The following is an 18,525-nucleotide window of genomic DNA, read 5'->3' as shown; positions in this document are numbered from 1 at the left end:
TTTACGTATAGTCAGCGGGTCAAATGAGCAAGGAATGTTAATCAAGTGTATGAGATATACATGTGTTTCAAAAGCAAGCTGGATAGACCATTTTGCCCTCTGCTTGAGCCATCTGTCCTTTGGGGCTGATTGGAAATCCACAACTTTAGTAAATCTGCACAGTATACAAAGGTTTGTAGCTCTCCAAAAGTGGCAAGAGGAGAGAAGAGTGTAGGTTAGATACTCCGACTTTGTGTTTTTGGTGCCCACTGCATTCCGTAGTTCCTTAAAGTCAACTCATTCTTGGTTCCCCAGCAAGAGCTCTATCGTGGGTTTTTATACAAATAGATGAACCTTTGTCTTGATTAGCTTGTTGTGTGGATTATTGAGATTATATGTTGAATGCTTAGCAAAAAGTAGGTACTCAAGAAATGAGAGATATCTCACACTCAACACTTTGAATTTCCAAACTCATCCATCTGTCTATCCTTGAGCCTGTCCACCCATCAGTTCATATATCTATCAGATCCATCTTTCTATTCACTCATTAGATATGAAAGGGCAGTGAGTAATGAATCATAAAGTCCCCACCTTCATGGAGTTTGTTCCAATGGAGGACCCAGTCAACGAAATAAATAGAAGCTAGACTCTTATCATCAATTAACCACCAAAAATTCCAGAAATGGAGGTTTGTCTCAGGTGGTAGAGCACCAGCATTAAGTGAAAAGAGCTAAGGAGAGTGCCTGAATTCAAGCTCCAGTTCTAGTGTGCACACACACACACATACACACACAAAGTAAGTGATAAAGCAACAAATACCGATAAGTACTAGAAATAAGTCAAGCAGAATAATGGCATAGAGACTGGTGTTTTGCTTTCACAGAAGTGTTGTGTGCACATACATTTTAGTGATGATATTAGGGCTTGAACTCAGGATCTGAATGCTCCCTTAACTTTTTTACTCAAGGCTATCACTCTACTACTCGAGCCATATTTGGCTTTTTGGGTGGTTCATTGGAGATAAGAATCTCACAGACTTTTCTACCTGGACTAGCTTCACACTGCAATCCTCAGATCTCAGTCTTCTTAGTAGCTGGGATTACAGGTGTGAACCACCAGCACCCATCGAGGAATATATTTTGAATAGCAAGCTGAGTGAATTTCTTAAGGAAGTGGACATTGGGTAGGGGGAAAAGAGAACAGTCAAGGGTGACTTTTGGCCTCAGCACATGGGACATTGTTGCAGCACTTGCAGAAATGTGCATTCAAATGTACACGCAATGGCTTACCCCAATGACTGAGGCTTTTTCCTTTCTCAATATCCAATGTAGTGTTCGGTGACATGTGGGCAAGGTAGGGCAACTCGGCAAGTGGTATGTGTCAACTACAGTGACCACGTGGTTGATCAGAGTGAGTGCGACCCGGATTATATCCCCGAGACGGACCAGGACTGTTCCATGTCCCCCTGCCTGCAATGGACCCCAGACAGCCTCGCTCAGCACCCATTCCAAAACGAGGACTACCGCCCCAGGAGCGCCAGCCCTAGCCGGACCCACGTGCTAGGTGGGAACCAGTGGAGAACAGGACCCTGGGGAGCAGTGAGTATTCTCTGCAATTTTTCAGGAATTGGCCTGCCTTCACTTGAGGGTGGGATTTGGGAAAAATGGTCTCAAATGGCCTTAAAGCGATTAATGGTTTTTGGTTTTTTTCTTTTTCCTTCCTGAGACACTGTGAATGGATGTAATGGGTTAGTTACAGTCCCAGGAAGGAGGCCTAAGGCTGGTCCTTCCCAGTGCATCTGTGAGCTGCCTTCATTGGGGGGGGGGGGAAAGAAGGATGTCACACTGAGTGATCTGAGGGGGTACATGTGAAATCCCTCAGGATTGAACCCAGAGGAACAGCAGGCTATACCTAGAGGGCAAAGAAAGGGCAGAGAGACTTCTTCATGAATGTGATTTACTTTTGTGCTGTTTTTTTTCTAGGCCTGGGCAATTTCTGGCATGGCTTAGTTGCTGTATAATTTGTCCTAGTAGATTATTTTCCAGGGTTGAGCGGAAATACTTATGTTGGTAAGCTTTGTGCGTAAAGGAGGAGTGCCAATATCTAATGTTATCGGCACAGGAGTTAAGGGAAGATACCCCTCTCTGATACAAAGACTTCTACTTTGGTCCCCTCTCCTCTGTGAACCCCAGTCTCCTCATCTGCCAAATTAGTTCCTGCTCCCTTTGGTTCAAAGACTTAAATCAGATGTTACAAATACAGTGCCATACCCTCTGTTAGAGCCAGGACTTAACTGATACTGCAAGTTGTACTTATTATGATCATTATTACTAGCTTCAAATTAGAAAGGCCTTGAAGAATATTTAATAGCAACCAATAAATGTGGATGTGGATGTTTTTATTAAATAATTTTTTATGTTGTGGAATACTGACATAGCCAGTAAAACTCAGGAGAGAGAGGGTAACTGTGGACCTTGTAATTAGAGAGAGCATGCTAATCATTCAAGAGTCTTTTTTTAAAAAATGCTATTACTTTCCTTCCAGAGCTGTTAATTGTGCTTAATTATTTTTAGGCTAAAACAAATCAGAGAGAAGCTGTCTGTTGTTCACTAGGGCTCTGTTTCAGGAAGTTAGATGTGCAGCCTGTGAACACTAATTAGTGGTACCTAACACCGTCTGCAAGTGTGTGCACTCTGCTGGCTATATCGACCCAACTTTCAACCTTCACCACCTCATCCTCTCTCTTGCTTCCTGCTTTCAGATTCCCCCCTTCCTCCATTTGTAAAGTTCTGAGGCCTGAGAAATTGAAGGGTGATCAGGAGAACTAACTTCTGTAATCTCATGATTTTTTTCTAGTTGAAAACATTCAGGATTCACACACGTGCATTGTAATTGTAGCATAAGCATTTTTTAATGCTCTTTTTATTTGTTGTTATGTGCATTTACTGTTCTTCTTAATCTATATTTGAGACACGTGCTTTTTTTTTTTTTAAAAAAAAAAAAAGAATGATCCTGCCCTTAGACAAGAACCCACAATTAAGAAAGATTGGGTTATTAGTTTTTTGTAACCATAGGCAATACCATTGTTTTACTCATGGTGTAAGTCCTAGAATTTGAGCTCAGGGCTTGCACACTGTCCCTGAGCTTTCTGATCCAGGCTAGCACTCTGCTGCTCTACTACTTCAGCCATAGCTCTACTTCCGGCTTTTTGGTGATTGATAGGAGATAAGACTCACATAGACCTTCCTGCCAAGCTGGCTTTAAATCGCAGTCCTCAGATCTCAGCCTCCTGAGTAGCTGGGATTACAGACATGCATTAGCCAGCATCTGACTTGGAAGCCTTATTGTTTGTTTATAACTTAAATGAGGTTTAAGCTATACAATTTAATTCTTTTTTCTTCCCTTTGTTGTCGTGTCTGACCTCCTGGGAGAGTATTTATGCATATTTCTTTATATAGTACATGATGTGACAACTGTCCAGAACACAAGTTTTAATAATGAGCCCTCTTTAAGGGAGCTTACCCTTGTATGGGGCCACAATCAAGCTCACAAGCGACATAATGAAGCTAAAACTCAACGGCCAAAATATCACAAATCCATTTATATCATGGAAGGCCCTTCCTAACTTTCAATTCTGATCCCCAAAGGTAAAAAACAAAAAAAAAACCACAAAAAAACTACAGTTTCCTGTATTTTTACTATATTAGGTTTTTTAGAAAGAAAAAAAAAATTTTAAATGTATCCAGGCTTACAGTAAGAATTCCAGGTTTTGCCAGGTATTGGGGGCTCATGCCTGTAATCCTAGCTGTTCAGGAGCCTGAGATCTGAAGATCACAGTTCAAAGCCAGCCCAGGCAGGAAAGTCCATGAGACTCTTATCTTTAATAAACCACCAGAAAACTGGAAGTGGCGCTGTGGCTCAAGTGGTAGAGTGCTAGCCTTGAGCTGAAGAGCTGAGGGACAACACCCAGGCCTAGAGTTCAAGTCCCACCACTGACCCAGAAAAATCCCCAGATCCCTCAGGAAAACAAAAGTAGAATTTGTATAATTAAAACATGTCTAAATGTTTTCTTACAAAGAACTAATAGATCTGTTATCCTGCTCTGTGATTTCAAAAGTAAACTCAGTATAAAATGAGAGTGTAGATACAGATTAGGTTGGTTACATTTTGAACTTGCTTGTCATTCGACCAGCATAGGCCAGGCAACTACAATTTCTCAGCACAGCAGTTTAATTGAGGCCCAGAGACATCAGCAAAATAGCTTCACATCTTGATATGGAAGAAGCTGGCCAACAAGAAGCAAGGCCTGAGTGTATTTTTAAATAACCCTGGTTTCAGCTAGGGTGGAATAGGAAGCGCACAAATCAGCTTTCTAGAACTTGCAGCTAGGCTTGACAACATAGTTGGTACATGTGTGGTACACGCCTATAATATTACCACTCAGGAAGCAGAAGCAGGAGGATTAAGAGTTCAAGGCCAGACTGAGCTATCTAGTGAGTCTGGCTCAAAATGAATGAATTAATGAATGAATGGCCAACCCAGAAATCATAACTGAAAACAAAACATGCTTGCAATGCTATTTGTATCTTGATAAGTAGTACAAATGGCATTGCTTTGAGGACTGCATGCTTACTTGATAGGCACTCTGACGTTAATAACGTTCAGATTCAAGGATGCTAGCAAACACACTAGGTTAAAAAGATAAGGAAACTGTGGAAAAGAAAACACTCCAGGTGCTGATACACTAGAGGGCTATACGAAGCATGTGTGGGAAAGGAAACAGAATACAAACAAACTCAGGGACAGCCGTGAGAGAGGGTAAGTCCAAAATACAGCTGAACAGAGGTCTGTCAAGATAGAATTCAACCAAGTTCATTGAGGAAGGGGAAAAAATCAATAAACAAAACATATCTTACTACCATTAGCCCGCAGAGTCCACACATTTGTAAAGAGGAAAGTAAGGAGCATTTGCCTGCTGGAAAATTATGTCCCCAAGGCATTCCATTGGTAATTGAGTGGGATCTTATGGAAGCTTAATTTCAACAACTGGCAATTCATTAAGCATGTAATCTGAGCTGTGTGTTGAAAGAGAAGTCCAATGTTGGTTTAAAATAAGCTCTTTAAATGTTGGAAAGAATTCCCAAGTAAACTCCAACACGCTAGTCCCTCCCTGAGATACAGAGAGGACACAGGAAGACAAGATCCTAGATATTATCAAGCCATTGGGTATCTAATGAGCACCTACTGAGGGCCTGAAGCCTGGGAGAAGGAGAGGCTGGGCCTCTGTCCTCCACGGGTGTTTATACAAATACACCTTAACCAGCCTCCCCTCAGGGAACTGCCCGGGCCTCTCCTGATAGCCTTCTTCCACTGTGATGGCCCCCATCATCTCTCTAACCTTTCATCCAGCTGTGTTTTCTGGGGCTAAGATGTAGCATGGAGGATTAACTCTTTTCCTGCTGTGTTCAGTGTTCTAGTACCTGTGCTGGTGGGTCCCAGCGGCGTGTTGTGGTGTGTCAGGATGAAAACGGATATACTGCGAATGACTGCGTGGAGAGAATAAAACCAGATGAGCAACGGGCCTGTGAATCCGGTCCTTGTCCTCAGTGGGTTTATGGCAGCTGGGGAGAGGTAAGAGCAAACTGTTGGTCTGTCTGTCTGTCCTGTGATAAGCACAAAGAGGAATTATGTCAACTAAGTAGAGTCACTATTCACATTGTTTTGTTGTTTTTGTTTTTGTTTTGTTTTTCCCCATTAGTCATAGGGCTTAAACTCAGGATCTAGACGCTGCCCTGAGCTGTTTCAGCTCAAGGCTGTCTCTCTACCACTTTGAGCCACAGTGCCAAGTCTGGTGGTTAATTGGAGATAAGAGTCTCACAGACTTTCCTGCCCAGGCTGGCTTTGAATCACTGTCCTCAGATCTCAGCCTCCTGAGTAGCTAGGATTATAGGCAGGTGTGAGCCTCTAGTCCCCAGCTACATTGTATTTTAAGGAGAAAGACTCATCTTTGTTCTGAATTTAGTTTAAAACTCACTTATTACTAATAACAGACAGCAAGGGGAGAATAATTAGGAAAGAATTCTTATAAATGCTAGTTTAAGTCATTTACTCTCTAAGCAATGATGATTAAAAATGAATGCTTGCACAGTGATGGAAGTAGATATTAGATTAGTGTGTGGAACAACTGGACAACTGTTTCCTAGATTGGGGGTTGTTTAGGGTACATTTTTATTCCCATAGAATAATGTCTTCTAATGCTTAAGTTCCTCATGAAATGAATGGGTGTTATTATTCCTATCAAGGAGGACATGTTGCAATCTTTGAAGTGAGCAATTAGCTGTATATTCTCAGATAATGGAATTCTTCAATCAGTGCCTTTTCAGGATTACCTGCCTGGATCAATAAGGGGCAGTATAGTGTTCATGGCACACAAAACCAGGTCCTGCTCCCGTTCCTGGCTCCTTGACACACAGTACTACCTTGCCAAATCTTTGTCTCCTAAATTTGTAAATGTGAATAATCATCGTATTCACAACTATTTTGAGATCATGTCTGTCAACTATCCTAATAATGTAGGAACAATTTATATTATTATTGTTCAGAACAGTTATTAGCATGAATAACACTGTTATTAAATGGAGGTTTTGAGCCTACATTATACTTAATACTAGGGCTCTGGGTTTTGGGGGCTAACCAAGAATGTATCCCTCCACAGTTGAATCAGTCCACAGGGAAAGCACAAATTTAAAGTTTGAGTTATTCTGTCTTGACTGTAAAATTTACCAAATAAAAGATGACAACACCCAAGAAACCCAGTTCCAAGAGAAGAAGAATGAGAGAACTGAATGATGGGTGTGTGAGTTCACACTCTTGGCACTGGAGTCATGGCCACATTTCTTGATTTCATACACGTAATCTAGTAGCCACAAGCAGCTAGAACAGGAATTTTTGTTGACTTCCAATGACAGTTGCGTCATGCTCTGGAGGGCTTTGCTAAGGGAGAAGAGAGAGGGCAAGGCTCGGGTATTGTGGCTTTTCCCAAAATTCCTTGCACAGTTCTGTCCTGTGGGACACATGATTAAGCTTCTGTAACTGGATCTAAGCCAGGAGAGCGTACATGCCTTTGCTAGGATGCTAGTCAGCACAGATTGAGCCTTCCAAATGGTGGGTGAGATCTGCCCTTGACACAGCAAGGAAACTGAATGTCCAGGATCCTAAATGTGAGCTGGGCAGCACTGTCCAAGAAATACAACTTGTTCCTGCCTCAGAAGTCTGGATCTTGCCAGGAGTCAGGACATGAGCCAGCATTCCCAGTGCTTGCTCTGTTTATTCATCCCCAGGGCAAATTGTAGTTCTGTTATCCTAAGATTTAGAGTAGAATAAAAATAGTTCAGCGTCATCAGAATCTATAGAGACTGGAGTTGGAGAATTGTCTACGATGAGTGTCAGGTTCTTAAAAGTTACCAGAAAATAGATTCGGCTAAGGCATCTCTCCTTTATTGGATAGTGGGTAATTTTTGTTTATTTCTAGTTTTGGTTTAATTGTTTTGATCTCAGATACCTTAAAGAATTTAATTTTCGGTGTTTTTAATTGCGCTCTACATAGAATGCAGAGAAGTCCTTATTATAGGTTTAGGGGAAGTCTTCAATCCAGTGTGGTCCATTGTGTATTATCACAGTAATTCAACTTGGTCCTCTCTGTCAGATTTCCCTTGCCCAAGGCTGTAATCAAATTGGACCAAGAAGAGTTTCTACTGGGGAAGGAAAATTTGTCATAGATCATTCCAACAGAATAACTGATCCATTCCTTGTCTTTCTTGCAGTGCACTAAGCTGTGTGGCGGAGGGATGCGAACAAGACTGGTGGTCTGTCAGCGGTCCAATGGTGAACGGTTCCCAGATTTGAGCTGTGACATTCTCGAGAAACCTCCGGATCATGAGCAGTGTAACACACACGCATGTCGCCAAGACGCTGCCTGGAGTACTGGCCCTTGGAGCTCGGTACGGCCCTAACTATTCATGTTTGTTACCCACATTGTCTCATTCCAAGGCATTCTGGGGCTTTCTTCCGTGCCTGATGGATGCCTCTTTTCGCCTGATGGTCACAACCGTAGCATAAACGTACTATTTTAGGACATTGCCAAAGTGACATTACTATGTCCATGTACCTCATACAGCACCTGTGCCAGGAAGTATCTTCCTTTGCCTAGGAGATGGCATGTGTCCATCTGTAGTAGTTAATCAGACAACTCAATAGCAGACCGTCTTTCCTTTTCTAAGCTGTGATCATTTTGACTGCTGGGAGACGATCCCGCTTATTGAGGCCAAGGCAATTTTCAGTGACTGTGATTTGCCTCCACATGACTCGGGTACAGCTCAACGCAATCACTGCAAAGTCTGTGCCCACAAAATAGACTGAAAAATCATGTTTAAAATACCAATGGCCAACGGTGGCATCATTGACCTGGTGTCTTTCAAGGTGTTTGAAACATTCTCTCTTCTACCCAAGCAAGAAGCCCATTTGACAGCAGTTTTTGTTTTGTTTTGTTTTGTTTTGGCACTAGTTTGTTCTGCCTTTGCAAGATGCTTAGCCAGCAGCTGACATAGTGAATTCTCTGCAAGGTTTGTCACTGTAAATCATATGCAAACTCCTGGGGCAGCTCTTGGCACACAGAAGGATCGATGGTGTCAAACAGTACCTTGGCTAAGTTGGGCATATATTGTGGAGCCACCAGGGCTGTTGAATACACGTAAAGTGTTTCCATTTGTTGCACTGAAGCTGAATTTATGAACTCATATTCAGAAGCCCTTTTTTACTTCATTGTGGCTCTGGGGAAAAGGCTTAACTATTCCTGAACCCAACTGAAGAGCAGGTGCCCTAAAGTGTCATGGTCGATACCTGTTGATTGCTTCTGAGAGCCAAGAGTTTCCACTTCAGAGGCTGTGGCTGGAGGTGTAGGTATTAAGTAGAAACCTAGAAAGACATCAGTATTCTCTCACATGCTCCTGTTTAGCTAGGCTGCAAGGATCTTATTCAAGAGTTTAAAAAATGTCATGCGGTGTCACATGAACATTTCCCTAAAAAAGTTCTTTGTGTATACCAATGGTAACTTCTCCTAAGGAGAACTGGGCAGGAAGCCAGGGATATAACATCCCTTCCTCTGAAATTCCCGGCTTCTTTCAGTCACGTCCTTCATACTATTTTTCATGAAGATGTCCTTCCTGAGCCCAAGATATTTTTACCTCATTCTTTTAATCAATAGTAACACCAACCCCAGCATTATGTTTCGAAAATCTACCTAGTGCTCTCAAAAATAGTGGCACTGATTTTGATTTTGCTGTGGTTTGGTGAGAAGAAGAAATAAATATTTCCTCTCTCCAGATTCTGGTTACTTAGATCATCCCGTATTTCTCTCTCTAGGAAGAATTGCTTAGGAAAGTAAAAAATAAATAAATAAAAATTTAAAATATATATATATATATATATATATATATATATAGTCCCAAAGAATGGTAAAATATAGTGCTAGGGATATGTGTATATTTGCACATATATATTCATGCAAAGATGTATATATGCATATCCGTACATCTTTGTATGAATATATATATATATTACATGTATACATGTTTCTCTTATAGTTTCTATGTAGTTTCTCTTCAACATCTCCATATTTTTTTATACAGGATTACTACTACCCCCTACAGATATTTTAAGAGTTTAACTGCTTAAATTTTAAAATAGGCACTATTAATTATTTTAACTGAAGATGTGGAGTTTATCTAGTGTTATTATTCTGGACCCTGCATACTGTTTTCTGGAACATGAGAGAGGAGAGAGAGGGAGAGAGTGAAAATCCCATTCTGTGAAATCCACTGCAGCAAGTGCATGGGTTTAAGAAATAGTTTGGCTGCCTTTATGTGAGTTCAGTTATTCCTTTGTATAGTGATCATTATTTCAATACCTGTTTAAAAGCCTTTTCTGCAAGGCTTTTAAATTGTGATTTAAAAAATAATTAAATCAAAAAGTGATGTGTTTAAGTAGATACATTTGTAGTATATTACTTTTCCTAACTACATGTGTGATAGGGCAGTCTTTCAGATCCTTCCTGTAGGATTTTGATGTTAATTTCATGTTTATTTCCATGGATGCTTTGGTACAATGTGATTCTAAATTGAAGCATACCTCAGTGAATTCTGTTCATAGCCATAAGTCACTTCGGTGGTGCTTTATCATTGTAATGTCCATGAAATTAACAACAGTGAAGAGTACAGTTGAGGTGCTAATGTATTGCTTTCAACAGACAGCAGCTTAGACTGATTAGAAGCCTGGGGTCGCAATTACTCCTCCTGCAGGCTGCTTGTCTCCCCAAGGGCTCCCACACATAGCAGCTGTCCTGTCAAGACAAGGCAGCCTCCTCCAAGGTCAGAGGAAGCCTTCTCCAAGGTCAAAGTAGAGCTGGCCTACTTCAGCACTTGTTTCTGAACAGCAGCCCTCTCCAAGGTCAAAGGAAGCCTTCTTCAGGGTCAGAATGGAGCTAGCCTACCTCAGCACTTGTTACTGAAATGCAGTATTTAGGATAGAGACCCCAAATCTCAGTTCACACAGCTTCCAGTCACTAAACAAAGCTTCTGTGAACTTGGAGTTCAAGTACCTATTGGAGATAGACCATGGGGTTCTGGCTCACATCATTATAAATTGAAGAATCAAGATCGCAAAATGTGAAGGGAAAAAAAATAATCTTCCAAATATTTAGCTTTTTTTGTCCCTTTAAAAATATGTCCTTGGATACTTTCTGGGTAAGACAGTTTTTGAAACAAGACTCTAGCTTTTGCACCTTGAAGTGGACCTCCCACTACCAGTCCTAGGGTTTCATTGCATCATGAGTACACTTGTTCCACCACGCGAGGAAAGCACATAGGAAAGACCACTCTATATAGTCAAGTCAAAGTGGAAAGTAGATTAAAAATTGGGAGTGTTCTACCGTAAGCTAACTCATCTAGGTAATCAGAGTTAACAAAGACAGGCAGGTCTGTCACACCTGTTTGTGTATGGCTTGTGTCTCTGCTTGAATATCACCTTGGAGACTGTGGTTCTCTTCAAGGGAAATTCCTTTCGTGGGGTTTTTGTGTGAGTGTGAGAAAGAAATCTAAACGTGTTCTCTGAGCCTTGCTTGAGAATGATGCTTGTCGACCTGAGTAATGAGAATTTACGAGCTCATGAAGGAACAGTGCTGCTGTTTCCGCCTCACCAACTTCTGAATTTGTGTCTACCTCATTTCCATATGAAAGTTTGCAGCTTCCATAGGTAGGAAGAGAAAAATGTTTGACATCAGTGTCTGACAACCTCACTAGATCTGTCTCTAGAAACAAAAATAAAGATTGTAACTATCACTACCGTGTTTTCTGAACAGCATTTTAAGCAGCCACGCCTAGTATTTTCTGAAAATATTTTGAGCAAAACAGATTTCTATGTTTATATAATAAAGCATATTTATTTTTCCATGTTATTTAATTTTTTTGCAACTCCTTTATTACAAAAGCGCTTCATTTGTTATTTAATTTTATATGTAGTGTCTTCCTATCATTGTTTCTCAGTAGACTATAAGACAAGTAGGCTATGTGAGTTAGAAATGAATGTATGTTTCTTTTGATTTAAATATATACATATATTAATTTTTACAAATTTCCTCCAACCTATTCCTACTTGCAAAATTCTTAAATAGCCACATGTAGCTGGATAGCTTAAAGAGATACTCTACAAAAAGTATTTCCCAATTAGAAGTGATGCATAGTTTTATAAACAAAAATATATGAAATTTCACAGTTTGTTGGTATTTTTTTTCTGTTCTGATATTGTCCTTATTCATCGGGTTTTATCTATGAAGTATGAATGCTCTATTTCTTGGATTTGTAGTAATGATCAATTAGCTAGAAGACCACAACCTGTTTAGAAGAACTGGCTCTGAATGTGGGAAAACCAAAGCTATTCTGCATAAATTTCACTGCACCTTGTTCTCTGTGTTTAGTTAACAGCAAAAGGCTTACATACATCAGTTTTGCCATTTGTTCACCTTCAGTAGATTTCAGAAAGCTTTTCTTATTAAAGAAAAATAAAATATTATGCCAATAAACATGGACATTTCAAGAGAACCTACCCTTTGTAATATATATGTATAAGTATACATATATATATGTGCATATATATAGTATATATGCATTTATATACATCATCATTAAAAATGAGTCTAAAAGCCTGTTAATACTTCATTTCTTTATTGGGACCCCATTTTTCCCCCATAGGTTTATAATGGAATTTGTACATGAAAGACCAAAACAAGTGAGTCCCTTTATGAATTAGGGTTAATATATATATATATATATATATATATATATATATATAAGCCAGGCACCGATGGCTCATGCCTATAATCCTAGCTACTCTGGAGGCTGAGATCTGAGGATCACAGTTCAAAGCCAGCCAGGACAAAAAAGTCTGTGAGACTCTTATCTCCATTTAACCACTAGAAAACCAGAAGTGGTGCTGTGGCTTAAGTGGCAGATTGCTCGCCTTGAGCTGAAGAGCTCAGGGTCAGCGCCCAGGCCCCAAGTTCAATTGACAAAAAAACAAAAAAGAAAATTACAAACTAAGATAATGTTCCAGGAAATGATGATAGCAGATAACTTGTACTGAGTATTTACCATGCTCCATGTCATGCAAACATACATCCTACCAGCCTGCTTGCTGCCCATGAGGGAGGTGTTGGTAAGAACCCACAGGGCTTTGTAGTGGTAGGTAGACACCTGTTGAGCATGGACTTTTTAATCCTATTTGGATAGAAAGAAACCAGCCTAAATTCAGTATGAATTTTGACCCTGTTTATAATTATTGACAGACATGCCTAAAACTCACACATCATCTAATCTTAACCAATACTGAAGCAGTAACAACAGTGTCCATTTGAGTCCAGTAGCTGGAGAGCCAAATTTATTAGTGCTGTTGATAAATCCCCATAATCTGCAGGCATAGAAATATCAACCAACTGGTTGAGTTTAGGAAATTGCAAGAAACCCCATAATTTCCTGTAAATGATATAATTTTGGCCAGATTTGGAGGACAGAGGGAAGATGATATCAAGATTTTGATTCTGAAAAAATGATTACATTAAGTGCCCATTTTTTGTAAATACATTATCTTTACTAAGATGAAAACATATCTTCAAGGTGCTCGCATTTCTAAAAATGAAACAGGATCCACAGTATTTGGCACTGTCAGTATGGCATATTAAAAAATAGGAAGAAGAAGATAAGCAGGAGCCAATGACACATAACCTGTAATGCTAGCTACTAAGGAGATCAAGATTCAAAGCTAGCCCTGGGTTGACAAATCTGAGAGACTCTAATCTCTGATAACCAGCAAAAAGCTGGAAGTAGAGGTATATCGCATGTGGTAGAGGATCAGATGTGAATGAAAAAGCAAGACATAAAGCCCAGAGTTCAAGCCCCAGTACTGGAATAAATAAATAAAATTAAAGTTTAAATCAAAAGAGTATGACATGGAAATCACAGCCTTTCTTTGAGTGTTTTTGTTCATTTGTTTTATTGTTGTTTTTGTGTGTGTGCCAGTCCTGGGGCTGAGCTCAGGGCCTGGGCACTGTCTCACTTAAATCACAGCTCCACTTCTGTCTTTTTGGTGGTTAATTGGAGATAAGAGTCTCACAGACTTTCCTGCCTGGGCTGGCTTTGAACCATGATCCTCAGATCTAAGCCTCCTGAATAGCTAGGATTATAGGCACAAGCCACCAGCCCCTAACCATCCACATCTTTTTGTTTGGATAGAACACTTAAGTCTATAAATATTTTCCCTCTGTTTTTACAGTGATTGTATTCCTAAAAGAGACATTTGATGAGTGCTGGATGGTAGTGTGACAGATTTCTATATCGATGGGTTTTAAAAGTCCAAAGTGAGAGGCACAGGAGGAGAAGGTTAAAGTGAAGGGAGGTGTGTGTCCGGCTCTGCCTGACTCCCTCCTTGGTGTTGTCTCTTTGGAACTGAAAGGAACAGAAACTTTGGAATGTAGAGTGGGAGGTAGAGTTTGGCTCCAAGCATAATTGCCTAGGAAGGAATCTTGCAGATTAGCAAAAGCAGTTGCAGAAGATTTATTTTGTGGGGGGATGGGGTAGAAGAGTTAAAAACCTCTGCATCCTTCCTTTACAAATAAAAGGCATTTGTTTTACAAGTACTTTTGAAGGACTGTGGGGTCGCCTCTATTCTGGGTGGGAAGGTAACAGCAAGGAGTATGTTAGAAGTACTTGTTATAAAGGACAGAGGAAAAATTTAGTATGAAATGAAGAAAACTAAGCCCATGTAATTACAACTAACAGGTTGCTTTTCCCCGCCCCCCAGCCCTTCACCCCCACACCACCATAAAAGTACAAATACAAATTGCTATTAGAGTACAGCTTCCTGGTCAAAGACGATGGTGTTCAATGAACTAAAATGTAGCCATATTATCTTTGTTTTAGATGTGGAAATTTGTGTGTATGTGTATATGTGTGTATGAATACTAGTCCTGGGGCTTAAACTCAAGGCCTGGGCCTGTCCTTAGCTCTTTTGCTCAAAGCTAGCACTCTACCACTTGAGCCCTAGCTCCATTTCCAGCTTTTTGGTAGTTAATTGGAGATGAGTCGCATGAACTTCCCTACTGAGTCTGGCTTAGAACCACAGTCCTCAGATCTCAGTCTCCTGAATAGATTGGAATACAGGCATGAACCACCAGCTCCTTGCTGTCCAGGAATTTTTGGTGACAAAAGTTTCCTGAGGGGCTAGGAAGGTGGCTCAGTGGTAGAGCGCTTGCCTTGCATGCATGAAGCCCTAGGTTCAATTCCTCAGCACCACATAAGCAGAAAAAAAAAAAAAAAGTTTCCTGACACCTGACATAGAATTTTTTTTTTTAACTTCCTGTCAGAGAACCAATTTGACTTCTGTTCCCAGTTATTTTAGAACCCAAACCTGAGCTCATTGGTCTGAGAGTTCAGATCTGTGAAAGACCTGACTTTCTGCCTTCTGCATTCTGGAATCCAGCTTTCCACACCTGTGGGAAAGTGTGACCTGAGAGTACATGAACTCCTTTTTATTTAATGGTTACCAATAAAAAGATCTTTTTTTTTTTTTTTGTCAGTCGTGGGGCTTGAACTCTGGGCCTGGGCGCTGTCCCTCAGCTCTTCAGCTCAAGGCGAGCGCTCTACCACTTGAGCTACAGCACCACTTCCGGTTTTCTGGTGGTTTATTGGAGATAGGAGTCTCATGGTCTTTCTTGCCCGGGCTGGCTTTGAACCGTGATCCTCAGATCTCAGCCTCCTGAGTAGCTAGGATTACAGGCGTGAGCCACCAGCGCCCGGCTCAATAAAAAGATCTTGAATTGTGGGTTACCATACCATTTTCTTGGCTTCTTGTTTCCTCTCAAGTGGGATGATTGTCATGTATGCCTTTTTAAAATTTTAAATGCACACACACACACACACACACACACACACACACACACACACACACACACACACACACACTTACACACACCTTTTCTACCTAGAATTTTATGAAATAGAAGATTGGCAGTCAAGCTGATGATGGTGGGTGACTCCCACCTGGAATCCCAGCTACTAACCAGGCAACAATTGTGGTCCAAGGCCCAGGCAAAAAGTTAGGAAGACTTCTTCTCAACCAAGAAAAGAGATCTGAGAGAGTGTGCTGATAATCTTAGCTAAGTCAGAGGCCATAGAGAGAAAGGTCACTGTCTAAAACTGGCCCTAGGCAAAAAGCAAGAGGCTATCTGAAAAATAACTCAAGCTAAAAGTCCTAGACTGTCAAGTATGCCTGGTGGGCAGTAAGACATCTCATATAGGCCAAACCTGGTAATTGGTCATTTTTATCAATTATCTGCCTTGACCAACATAGTCTTCCAATGACAGGAATGTTGCTTTTGCTTTCCAATATGGAAGTCATGTTTCTAAACACCAAGCTCTTAAAATATTGCTAAATGGGAAGGAAACTGCATTAAAAAATTGTTTTTGTTAATTAAAATTAAGAGCCAAAGACAACTTCTTGTTGCTCATACCTGTAATCCCAGCTGAAAATAGAGGATCACAGTTCAAGGCCAGACTGGGCAGGAAAATACACGAGAATTGATGTCGATAGAGAGAAGCTGGATTCAGTAATGGTGCCTGCTATCCCAGCAACTACAGGAAGCCTGAAATAGGTGGATAACAATCCAGACAAGAAGTAAGGTCCTATGTGAAAAAAAATGATTAGCTAGAGGTGTGGCTCAAGTGGTAGAGTAGAGCAAACAAGCATGAGGCCCTGGGTTCAAATCGCAGAAAAGTTAAACGTAAAAAGAAAAAGTAAAAAAGAGTAATGGTAACTACTCTAAGTTTTAAGTAGCTCCCTTGGAGTCATGGTTCCCATATTGGACAGGACAGTTAGCCCTAAAAGAGCAAAAACAAAACATAAAAAATAAATTGGGGAGAAAAGTCCTATGTCAGTATTTGAGACCTCCTACAGAGGACCACTCACATCCATTATAATTAGCATTTTTTTGTTTAGTAGATCTTCAGTGGGTGTGTCTTGACAGCTGGGCATTAGAAACAACAGAACAGCAAAAAGACAGGCTATCAGAACCAGCTGTCTGAAGAGCACTAACTCCAGGGCTTCATTGCAAAAGCAGCTGTTAAAACAAACTCTCCTCATGTGTCTCAGAGTTCAAGTTCACTGTGGCAGTTCAGTTCACATCAGGAGAAAGCAAAGCATGTTTGTGTGTGCAGTGAGTTGAAAGGGCATGTCTTGATGGATGCTTCTCTCTCTCTCTCTCTCTAAGAAAAGGCTACAGCAGAACCTACCAGGTAGTTGCCTTGTGGTAGCTGGAATTCCAAGAGACCATTCTCTCTTAGAAGCAGTCGTGTTTTGGGAGGCAGCTTTTCCTATCTAAAGCCTCAGACTTTGAGCAGGCTGGCTTTGCAGCCCATTGTTTTCTAGAAACATCTGAAGAATCAGAATTGAGGCCATGTTGCCTTCATCACTGTAATTGTCCTCATGTGACTTTGCAAGTCTTGACCCTCCTCAGTGTTAAGCAAACATTTTGAGGCTCAATTCACAGACCTCTGTTGTCCTAAAGTCTCTCTCTCACACCTACCCCGGACACAACTTTAAATTTGTGCAACAACATTGGACGCAGATTGATCCATGGTACCATCAGTTCTCTTGCCCTAGATCAGAAACATTTCCAGCCCTTCAAGGCAACATCCTGAATTTAAAGAATCCAGCAGGTTCTCTGTATTCTTACAATTACTTAATAATCAGTCATGCTTCTTCTCAGGAGCGCCAAAATGAGAAATAAGTCAAATAGTTCTCCCAAAGCCACTCCCTTTCGAAATATCTCAGAAAGTGAAGTCATCCACAAAGGATGGGATTTTTCACCTGCTTTATTTTGTACAATGTATTTCTTCCCCTGATGATAGAGGATTTTGAGTTTTTAATATAAAAATTACATAATGTTGTGGTCCATTTTCCTGTGTGCTAGGAATTATCCTAAGCCATTCACCCCTGTTGGCTTACCTATGCTTCTGTACTTGTTGAAGCTGGTAACATCTGAGAAGTAAAATAATTTAATCATCTAATATATCACACGGCTGGGAAGTAGCTGAGGTAGGACTTGAACACAGAATTTTGTGGCTTTTGAGATATTGGTTTTAATCAAAATCTAATCCCTACCTGTTATTTTTCCGTTGGTAAACAGGTAAAATGCAACTTCTGGAAAAACAATGACAAAATTTAAGATTTTTTTTGTCTTGTTGTTTTGTTGTGGGGATTTTTGCTGTGGGGTGTGTGTGTGTGTGTGTGTGTGTGTGTGTGTGTGTGTGTGTGTGTGTGTGTGTGTGTGTGTGTGTGTGTGTGTGTGTGTGTGTGTGTGTGTGTGTGTGTGTGTGATCCTAGATTGGGATAACTTAGACTCGGAAATTTTGACATTCACAAATTTTGCTCAGGGAATGAACCAAGAAAATTGGAAGTGAGTATCAGAAAACAAAACAAAACAAAAAACGTTTCTCTTAGAATTAAACAAAATAGTTGGGCATGGTGGCTCACACCTGTAATCCCAGATATTTAGGAAATAGAGATCAGAAAGATGGCACTTCAAGGCCACCTTGGCAAAAAGTTTCTGAGAATTCCTCTCAACCAATAATTTAGATATGGTGGTACATGCCTGTAATTGCTTGTGATCCCAGCTGTGTGGGAAACTACTTGATTCTTGGAGGATCAAGGTCAAAAGCCAACCTCAAGGAACAACACGTGACCCTATCCTATTTAAAACAAACAAACAAACAAAAGCAAAAATTGTTGGGGCATGGCTCAAGTGGTAGAGGGCCTGCCTAGCAAGTGGGAGACCTAGAGTTCAAACTCCACTCACGCCCATAAATAAGTAAAGAACAAGATTTAAAGGTTTTAAATTTCCAGTAAAAACTCATCCAGTATTTATGAAGTATGCATCGGATGATA

The 18,525-nt window shown here is 40.5% G+C and overlaps 1 protein-coding gene across 3 annotated transcripts in view; it reads left to right on the top strand.

Annotated features, from left to right (window-relative positions):
- Positions 1-18,525, top strand: part of Adamts9 (ADAM metallopeptidase with thrombospondin type 1 motif 9) — a 149,293-nt gene that overhangs the window by 79,014 nt on the left and 51,754 nt on the right. For all 3 annotated transcript variants that reach the window (XM_070018891.1, XM_070018892.1, XM_070018890.1), the window contains 3 exons: positions 1,311-1,577; positions 5,449-5,610; positions 7,803-7,979. In XM_070018891.1, coding sequence (XP_069874992.1) covers positions 1,311-1,577; positions 5,449-5,610; positions 7,803-7,979 — 606 coding nt within the window. The remainder of the gene's footprint in view (positions 1-1,310; positions 1,578-5,448; positions 5,611-7,802; positions 7,980-18,525) is intronic.

Source organism: Dipodomys merriami, unplaced genomic scaffold, assembly GCF_024711535.1.
Source record: "Dipodomys merriami isolate MVZ:Mamm:240054 unplaced genomic scaffold, mDipMer1.0.p SCAF_13, whole genome shotgun sequence".
Lineage (NCBI taxonomy): Eukaryota > Metazoa > Chordata > Mammalia > Rodentia > Heteromyidae > Dipodomys > Dipodomys merriami.
This window is presented reverse-complemented; position numbering and strand designations above follow the sequence as displayed.